At 34.4% G+C, this 10364-nt stretch overlaps 1 protein-coding gene across 2 annotated transcripts; it reads left to right on the forward strand.

Moving 5' to 3' along the window:
- Nucleotides 1-418: 418 nt before the first annotated feature.
- LOC122611208 (protein ROLLING AND ERECT LEAF 2) lies at nucleotides 419-7708 on the forward strand. 2 transcript variants are annotated; one of them, XM_043784193.1, is made up of 6 exons: nucleotides 419-558; nucleotides 1167-2336; nucleotides 2675-2746; nucleotides 4784-4998; nucleotides 5794-6017; nucleotides 6684-7708. In XM_043784193.1, exons 2-6 carry the CDS (start codon nucleotides 1289-1291, stop codon nucleotides 7333-7335), a joined length of 2211 nt encoding a protein of 736 aa, XP_043640128.1. In that variant the 5' UTR covers nucleotides 419-558; nucleotides 1167-1288; the 3' UTR covers nucleotides 7336-7708. The 2 variants fall into 2 exon arrangements, with proteins under 2 accessions (XP_043640128.1, XP_043640136.1); XM_043784201.1 differs by having other exon boundaries at nucleotides 1254-2336.
- Nucleotides 7709-10364: the final 2656 nt, after the last annotated feature.

The raw sequence follows: 10364 nt of genomic DNA on the forward strand, positions 1-10364 counted from the left end.
AAAAAAAAAATGAATTGAAGGTATTTGATTGGTAAGATTTGGAAGGGTTGTAATTTTCAACCACACCAATTATGATGACATCATTATTTTGAGAAGAGAAGAAATTTTTTTTTATTTGACATGCTTCTATCATGATTTTTAGGGGGATATTTTGTATTTAAACATGTGATTTTTAAATAATGGGAAGTTTGTGATGAAGAAACTAGCCAGCTGCTTCTATTTTAAATATGTTCCTATTAATTATTTTTCCCAAATATACATATCGTTTTATCTGTACAAAAAGCATATATTATGATCTGTAAAAAGTCATATGGAATAAGTATGATCGATGAATGGTAAACGTACCTTTTTTTCCTCATAAAAAAGTTAAAAAACTTTAGCGTCTTCGAACACCCTGGGGGGGTCACAATTGACAAAATTCGGGAATCAACTCAATATAAAATACATCCATCGGGTGGTGCTGATACAAAGAAAGAAAGAAAGATCTACTGTAAATCCCCAAAATTCTCTTTTAACAAATCCATCCATCCTTCCGTCATATCTTCTGCTTGTTTTAAGGTTAGCACCGCCTTTTATTCAATTTCTTTTTTTTTGTTTTTTATTTTTTTATACTTCTTTTTTGTTTATAATAATTGAACAGAATTGAATGCCGATAGATTACTCACTCAGTCCCCACGATTTAACAATCCGAGTCGGTTAATTTCGACTCGATAACACTCGTATTCAATTCTACAGTAAAGTCTATTGTATTATGTATGAAATTAAAAAGTTGTCGAATTTAAGATTCCAGGTGACAAGTTGCCAAAGCAGTTCATGATAGTTTTGGATACAAAAAATATATATTTTTATATACATATCCCGTATTTATTGTATTTATTTATTTATACTTGTGTAGATAGATGCATTTTTTATTTTATTTTAGATTTAAGAAATTAGAAACTACATGTGTGTCTTTGTCAGCTTAATTTAGTTTTTAAAGAAGAATAAAGTTGATTAATTTTGAGGTTTCCATGTTTTTTTTATCTGTTTAAATATATATAATGAAATGATGATCATTGACCTATCTTGACTTTTGGGTTCAGACTCATGGGGGTCACAATTAAATGAATTACTATATGTTTTTTTGTTTTTATAAATGGCTAAACGAACGAGGTTTCCTTGTTCAGGTTATCTTGGTGGTGATTAGTGTTCCGACTTTATAGAATTTGGGAAGTTACTCAAGTATTGTGCTTTAAGTCTGAGTATTCTTTCAGGAACAAGTCTGGCTATGTTTTGATAAAAATCCAATATGGGTGCAACGAACTCAAAAGTGGAAGACGATAAGGCTCTGCAACTATGTCGTGAGCGGAAAAAGTTTGTTAGACGAGCACTTGATGGAAGATGTTCACTTGCAGACTTTCATTTTACTTATATAGAGTCTTTATCCATTATCGGAAGTACGTTAAGGAGGTTTGTTGAACCTGCAGCTGCAATGGAATCATCTTTATATACTTCCACAAGTGCAACCCCGGAGCCCCATGCGTTCTCTTTCTCTTCAACCATGTCGCATTATGTAAATCCAGCTGGAAATAGATCCCCAACACCTTCCCCGCCAACTTCCAGTCGGTTTTATGCAAGTCATATGAAAACAAGTGGTTCATTTTCTAGAAAAGTTGAAGAACAACCACCTGTACCTGTAATTGTTTCTGTAACTACATCAAGTACACCAAGAACCACCACTCCGCCTTCCATGGATGAACCTGAAACCCCTCCTCACATGCTTCCTGAAAGTCAGCCGTGGGATTTTTTTGGTCTTCCCCATCCTATTGACAATGAATTTTCTTCACAGGATGTTCCGGAATTGAATCATGGGCTTGAAAATTACAATGACATGCACAATCTGAGTGAAGAAAAAAGTCCGTCTAGAGGGAGTGTGAGTGTTGAGGGTCAAGAAACCGATGACGAGTTTGATGAGCCATCTACAGATCGTCTGGTTCGAAGTTTTGAGAATTACAATAGGTCGAAAGATAATGATAGTGGCACTGGTTTACATTCCATGTCATCTGCTGAAAGCGTCACAACAGAAACTGGAAATTTGAACGGTGGTAATTCTTCTCAAGCGTCACCATTAAAGAGAAAAACTTCCGGTTTTAAGAATGTTACAATTCCTCAAGATGAAAAGGCGGAAATGGTAAAAGAAGTTCCTGATTACAAGTCGGTACCTCCTAAAGATTTTATTTCAAGCATGAGAGAGATCGAACATCTTTTTGTTAGAGCGTCCGAGTGCGGAAGAGAAGTTCCAAGAATGCTCGAAGCCAACAAACTTCACTTTCGTCCAATATTTCCAGGGAAAGAAAGTAACTCCCTCTCTTCCTAATTAAATATATTGAGTCTTCATTTTTCTATTCAAATGGTATTTTTGTTATGTGACTTACTATTTTGTCTTTGGACTTTTGTCCAAGAGGTCACAGGTTCGATACTCTCGGCCTGCGATTGCCCGCCAGGATTTTGTCCTGGCTTTCGTGGAGCTTTTACCGGGTGGGGCGGGCGGGTGAGGGGATCGGGTAGGTCCACGGTATCCAGTCCGGATACCCGTGATCCGGCCCTTGCTGTTCTAAATAAAAAAATAAAAAATAAAAATGTGGGCTTGAACTGCTCTAGTTCTAATTTTTACATTTTGTTGCTATTATGGCAGCTGGGTCATTCTCTTCAAAATTTATCAAGGCATGTCTGGCGTGCGGAGATGATCCAAGCCAAGTACAGGAAGGTAGGCATTGAACAGTTTGGTCTAGTTATATCTGAAAGTATTTTGTGATGCTTATCTTTGAACAGAGATGAAAGAACATAATTGAATCCTAACGCTTAATTCTTGGCTAAAACTAAAACTGTGCTGAGCTCAGTAGCTCTCAACCTCTTCTTTTTATTGTCAATTTTTGAGTATATATCAGATGGCGTTTATGAATGTTGATTGTTGCTTATATGACATTTACGAGCACTATGGATGTGAGTCTTTGTGCTCCCTGTGATTAACAATTAATGTGTTGATACTATATTTAGTTTCTGATGATTTTATAATTTCCAAACAAATATACCTTTTTAAATCAAATTATCAATCTGCATCATCACTTATGTATATTAGTGGAGTGTGTGTTAGTTGAGTGTTTCCCCACTCTTTCGTGGTTCGTATTTTCAAACATAAGACCACTGACCTTAATTATATTATTAGGTTCAACTAGACTTTTAACCTTGATGACTGCATTTATATCATAAAGCTTTCACTTATATCATTTGAAAAATGAAGAATCTCAGTTGCTCTGAAACACAAACCAGCTGTTGAAGAGTCTAGATATAGATATGCACATGATTCTTTTACATCTTATTTATTATCATGGCTCCTAATAGTAATCCAAGCAAATGTATATTGGAGCTTTAGCTTTTATGCAATGCTATTAAATAGGGATCAGAAAATATGTTATTATTGATGGAAAAGCCCTGAATAGTATATTCTGTTGGCCTGGACGCATAGATATATAGAAGCTGTAATATATGGGAGTAATCAGCTAAAACATATGTGATATTGAATTATCAGAATAAGATAATCAGCCTGTAATAAATAGGATACCCAGGTTAGATCCCGTTTTCCGGAGTAAAAAAAATCTCACCCTCTCCGGGTAACCTCAGAAAACCTCATGCGTTCTATCTAGCTGTATTAAACAGGACTTTAGAAGATAGTGTTTTTACAGGCTTCTGCTGTTTAAAGCTGATCTATCATCATCGATAATCGGATTTTTGAATGTTTGCAAGGTTCTACTTTTATATATATATATTTATATATATATATATAAAGTGATGTTTGTGTAAAAGGAATAATCAATATATCTTTCCAATGGGAAAGTTCTAGTTTTTAAGTGCCCGGGAAGTTCTAATAATTTATCTAACAATAGTCATTTTGGTGAAAAGGAGTAAACTTTTGTAAAATGGGAATATAAGTTTTTTAATTTGGGTTAAAAGAATGGTTATAGGTAAATTTGTTTTCACTCTAAATATACAGTTTGTTATAATCATTTGATCTTAAATAGATAGTAGATAAGAAGCTTCATCTTTGTGTATTCACACGAAAACTGATTTTTGAAACTGCAACTTTAAGGATCCTTTGAAAACACAAGGGTCTGCTCTAGATGATGCGTTAAAATACATTGAGATGCATATCTGGAAGCTAACCTTGTGTGCATGAAAACTAGAGTGCCATATGATTCATAGTTGTCAAAAGCGAAGGCAAACTCAAAGCGCAGAAAAAGCGCTCGCCCGAAAAAAAAAGTGCACTCAAGTAAAAAACAAACCAAATGCCATTTAAGTTACCATCTTTATTCATTGTCTCTAACAATGATAATGAACATGTTAAAGAGGGTGTATAAAATAGAAAAAAAGAAGTTCTAATAAATATAGAAATTGAAGAAACCTTACCTTTTAGTTGTATGAAGAATACTCTCTTATGAATGATGTTATTGAGAATAATGATATATACAGAATTTTAACAATATAGTAATTTTCTCTCTGGCATGCATTACACTCCTTAAAATACGAAGGGTTATAACATTATTTATATAGAAAATTGTAAACTGGCGCTTCAAATAGTCAGTGGGCCTTGGGCCTAGGGTTTAAGGCGCTAAGGTTGTGCCTCGCCTGCCTTTTGCGCCTAGGTGCAAGAGGCGCACGCCTTTAACAACTTTGATATGATTAGCTGCTCCAACTGTATTTATTTTTTTGAGTTCCAGTAACTAATTTATTGTTCTTTTCTATTTAGAACCTGCTCAAAGTGACACCAAGTACTTGACATGGCATCGGTCAACATCGTCTCGTGCTTCATCCTTTAGGCATGATCCCAATGCCAACACCAAAGAAACTGCGGAGGATGTTGCCAGTAGCCTCTTTGATAACTTCTGCATGAATGCTGGAAGCCATGCTTCAACTTTGGATAGACTCTATGCATGGGAGAAGAAGCTTTATGACGAAGTTAAGGTATTGTATGGTGAATACTCGTATATCTATTTTCCTAAAGTTTATTTTTATGAAAGTTACATATATTTAGAATGAAATATTGATTTGTAACACAAACATGTTCCTAATCTAGTTCATGGTACTATTGTCCTTCACAAATCCTTATATGAAGGAGTGAAGGACCTCTTTTGACGATCTAGGGATATATATTGTCTCATTCTCATTATTTTGGGGCTATCTTTCGGTTGCTTCCTTCAATTACACTAGCATAAAAATATAACTGCACATGCTGTAAACATCTAGAAGATGACACACAGTGATATCACCTTTTCTATAAGGTTATGGATAACGAAAAAAGAAAAAGACATCAAAGTTTGGTTCAAATGAGATAGACTCCATTGTGTGCGTTCATGAGTTTGGTTACAAAGTCTACTTCTTAATATCTTGATAACCCTTTGTGTTGTCCTTAAATTAGAGACCTTAATGGCACAATTGTTTGGTGACTTTTGATGGCCAAGAAGCTTGAAGACATTGTAACCTAACTACATGACTTATTGGGGGCTAGGATTTTGATTACATATCCTTGTTCTGTATGCATTTCTTTAGCAAACATGGATTTCACTTGATAAAGTTTAGTAATAGTCAAAACTCCGGCTAGATGGACATGTCCTCAAGGGGCAAAGGGGCTGGGTGTCACTTTGTGTATATTAGAACTTCACATTAGTTTACCATAGTTTTGGTTCCCACCAAAGAAAAGGTGATGTAACTGCTTTTATTTGCTTCATCTAAATTCTTAATACCTTTTTTTACTTTCAGGCAAATGAGATGCTCAGAAAGGTATATGATCAGAAGCGCAAACTTCTTAGGCAATTAGAATCCAGTGGAGAAGATAGCCGCAGGGTTGATAAAACTCGAGCAATTGTCAAGGATCTACACTGGAGAATTGGAGTTGCTATCCAGAGGATTGATTCAATATCAAGAAGGATTGAAGACCTAAGAGACAAAGAACTTCACCCACAACTTGAAGAATTGATCGAAGGGTAAGTTTTTTTGTCTTACTTGATACTTACTCTTTTGTGACAAATCTGTGGGTGTACAACAGACACAAGCACACAACACAAACACACAAGCATAAACCATATGATCGTATTAGAGGGGTCTAGGGGGGTTTTCAGGTTTGAGTTATAGATTTGAGCATCTCAGTTGTTTCTAGTTGTTGTCACGATATCCAGTTGTTTCAGTTTGAAATAACAAATTCTACTTTTTGGTATCTGATAAATATGAACAATCAATATCCACAGTAGCTGACTAATTGCAACAAAACTGATTAATAGAGGATAAAATAATTTTATCCAGTTATGTCCTTTTAACCTAGTTTGAGTGATTTTGTTCCTGGACCTTAAATTTTCAAACTTGCAAAACTCATTCAGTTGATTCAAACGATCACTACCTCAAAACAGCAAAAGCATGTTAATACACCATCTCTTATAACCTGTTTAATTACACACACACACACACACACATACACACACACACACACATATATATACATATAGATTCCTTATTTTAATTATTCAAAGTGACCTGAACCATTCCAAAATGCACACCAAGCCGCACATTCTGAGTATGAATTTGCATGATGGTCCTTTTGACAATACATTATTTAGCGAATTTAAGTTGATGTTTGCTTTGTGTTCTAATGGCAGGTTGAGGAAGATGTGGGAAGTAATGAATGAATGCCATAAGACTCAGTACCTTATCATATCAACATTACATAAAAACACACGAACCAAAATCTCACTACAATCAGACTCACATCGCCAGATTACCATCTATCTTGAAAACGAATTGATCACCCTTTCATCAAGTTTTACAAAATGGATTGGAGCACAAAAAGCTTATGTTCAATCTTTAGACGGGTGGCTTCACAAATGTGCTCCTCCCCAACAATACACCAGGAAAAAAAGACGACAACAACCATCTTTAAGAGACTATGGCCCACCCATATACATCACTTGTGGTTTCTGGCTGGACAGGCTTGATAAGTTACCAACTAAAGAAGTTGCAGATGCCATAAAAGATTTAGCTGCTGAAATTAACCATTTCCTGCCCCGACAAGAAAAATCCAAAGGTGGTCGTCATCATTCATTGCCCAACGATCCTGCAGGGGTGAATTTGTTGGGGGAAGAAGCTTTGGAAGACCGAATTGCAGATTTTGATCGTTTAAGGTCATGCTTGGAGGGGTTTCTTGAAAAGTTAAGTAAGTTTTCAGGGTTGTCTGTGGAAATGTTTACTGACCTCCAAAAGGCCATTCAAGATAAGAAGATCGTGTATGCAAGAATTCACTCCCAATCTTAGTAGAAACTACCAAGTGAATAAACTTTTCCATATAATTTTGGAGCTTTGTACATGAAAAAAGAATAATAAACGGAATAAATGCGCAGAGCTGGTTACCATGGGCGGTTAAACAAATTGGAGGTAATATACGAGCATAATATAGTATCTATATAGTTGGTTTTATTTATTTATTTGGACAGCGAAATGTAGGAACCTGTATAGCTTTAAAGGAATTTCTGGGTACAGATTCAGCTCTAGTACATCATATTCTTTAGGTTTGTGACGTTTTAGGGAAGTCTTTGTAGTCAGATTTCGCCATAAGAACTATATATTTATTGTAGCTTTTAAAACATGTACATTAGTGTCTGGTGCAATATATGTGTGGACTTGAATATTTTCCCAAGATGCACTACCACACACCACATGACTGTGCCATATGTGGCGTGACATTGGGGGTGATTGACTGGTGGTGCCCTTCTTTCATTGTCTATAAGTAATACACGTTTGCGTATTACGGGGAGATATAACTGAAGAATTAAACTTTTTTTGTAGTGATTATTTTTCTAGTTATTTTTCAACATGCATCCATCTCATGTTCATCTGTTCTTAGTCAAACGGACAGCAGGTTTTTGGCTCTCAAATTGTTCCTTTTTGGACAGAGGCTATGTGGTTTTGCTTGTGAATTACTGTACTTTTTGATCTCACAATTTTACCAATTGTATTAAAGTATTTGATAAACACAATTGGAGTTTTATTATAAACTACATTTTTTGTTTGTTTTTAACTATACTCGCACCTCAAATCTTTGCACAGTGAAACGTAACCCGCCTATTGTTCCACTCAACTACATTTGTTCCCGTAATCCATAGACACAAGGGAGAACCCGCCTATACAGCTAGCGGGGAGGCTGACGCTATTGGCAAAACATCACAGGTACGTGGTAGGCCTACGCCGGGGGAGCATAAGGAGGAAAGGGAGCCTGGACATTGGAAGAACCAGGGGATAAAAATAACTTTAAAACTTGTAAAAAGATGAATGAAATCGACATGCGGTCAATTTAGTCTCAAAATGAAATACCCAAATGTATTGATTTGACATTGAACTTTCTACTTTAAATTTTTTCATAATTCTTTGATCTCTGAATTGAAGTCTACAGATTTGGCTCAGCAGGTTTTGAATAAAAATGTTTAATGGTTACTTCACTGATCTATTCGGAGTCTTCTTTTAACTCATGTATTTACGAAAGTTTTACAATGACTATTTTAACTAGTTTCAATTTAGTGTTGGTCCATTTAATAGATAATAGCTCTAGAACAAATAATGTATATAACGTCATTTTTATCTTCTTCTTTTCTTTTCTAATTATTTTATTTACATTTTAATTTTTTTTTCTATTCCTTTGAAAAATAACTTCAAAATAAAGCAAAATAATGTAATATCAAATTATCGGTTAAAAGAAACTAGTTTAACTAGAAATATACGAACACATAATTTACTCTTTATGTTAGACTAAATAAAGGATAATAGTTGATTAGGATACAAGATTTTTCAATATGATATAACTAACGAATAATAAATGGGGTTGTCTAATATGCTGTTAACAGCAAATGGTTATCTGCTGTGTCATCTCACATTTAGGGAGGGGGCTAAGTTTTTATTTCATCATCTGGGAAAATTAATGTGAGGGTAGGGGCTGATGTTTGCAGTATATAATATTTTCTCATAAAAAAAATCTTTAATTCACAAACAAGGAACTTAATACATTAAAAATAAAAATAGTATAATCTAATTTTTTTTTTTGAGATCATTTGCATCTAATTTAAATGATCATTATATTTTTCCTGTTAAAATTTATATCTTACATTCTTACCGAAGCTTCAGGACTTCTCTCAATCAAAAGACAAAAAACCAAAATCTAGATTACTCCCCAAGAAAAGAACTCCCCAAGAAAAGAAAAAGAAAAATGTCAAAGTCAAACAACACCACTTCAATTTCTATTTCATTCGCATCAAAATAAAAAAAAAATTACTAATTAATTTCTCCTCAAGTTTCTTATATTCTCCAAAAATACAAATAACAATAACCAGAGATCATTAATCAAACCATCAAATTTGGATTGTGTTTTAAGAAAAAAAAGAAGGGTGAAAAAATGGGATTAATATTGAGTAATATCCCATTTATAGCAGGAACGGTGTTTGGAATGTATGTAGCTCAAAATTACAGCGTTCCAGATATTAAAATTATCTTTCTTCAAACCCTTGATAAAGCTAAGCAACTTGAAGAACGTTATCGTAAACGCTAGTTTTTTTTTCTAATTTTTTTTTCCCTTCCAGGTTTTATTTTTATTTTTAATTGAAGCTTTAGAGAGGCTGATTAATTGTAATTCTAACGATTTTGTATTGTATTATCGTTACTATTTAATGAGGAGATGAATTTTGATTTCCCATTTCTATTCTGTTTTATACAATGTGTATTTACCATTTTCCCATTTATTTATTTGGGGATAACTTTCATTCATATAGTTAACAGGTGTCTCTTACTTAATGAAGCTTAACATGTAAAATAATTTAGAAAACCTTAAACAGACTGATATGATTTGTATGTTAGATATTTTCAGATATTATTAATTAACTCCTCAACCCATCTGATCAATCTTATACCCCGAAAAATGTTTAGAGCTGATTGTCTTGATCTCAAGTTTTAACGCGTATAGATGTGTGATAAGACTTGATAGCTATATTCAAGTTCAGTGTCTTCATAGTCGAAATAGGTAATGTTTGTACAATGGGGCTTTGGCGTTCATGGTATCATTTCCCCAATGTAAATGCGCTTTGTGTATCCGCTGTGGAGGACTTTGCTAAAAAATGGTCACGCGTTCGAATCCATTCCCACTCTAAATGGTGGTATATAAAGTGAGGTGAGCCAAGTAGGGTTCAGAGGACCACAGGGTTAGGTTATAAAATCGCTCGATAACATTTTTTGAGTAAATTAGTTGTACTTGTATGAAAAAGCAGTGTGGTCATAACTATAATTAAAGTTCAGTGGGTTCA

This window comes from Erigeron canadensis, chromosome 1 (assembly GCF_010389155.1).
Source record: "Erigeron canadensis isolate Cc75 chromosome 1, C_canadensis_v1, whole genome shotgun sequence".
In the NCBI taxonomy this organism is placed as follows: domain Eukaryota; kingdom Viridiplantae; phylum Streptophyta; class Magnoliopsida; order Asterales; family Asteraceae; genus Erigeron; species Erigeron canadensis.

Bases quoted from the DNA above. Each gene is read 5' to 3' on its own strand.
- LOC122611208 (XM_043784193.1), top strand. From the start codon at position 1,289: ATGGGTGCAACGAACTCAAAAGTGGAAGACGATAAGGCTCTGCAACTA. The intron at 2,337-2,674 runs GTAACTCCCTCT...CTATTATGGCAG, and splicing joins AATATTTCCAGGGAAAGAAA to CTGGGTCATTCTCTTCAAAA. The intron at 6,018-6,683 runs GTAAGTTTTTTT...TTCTAATGGCAG, and splicing joins CTTGAAGAATTGATCGAAGG to GTTGAGGAAGATGTGGGAAG.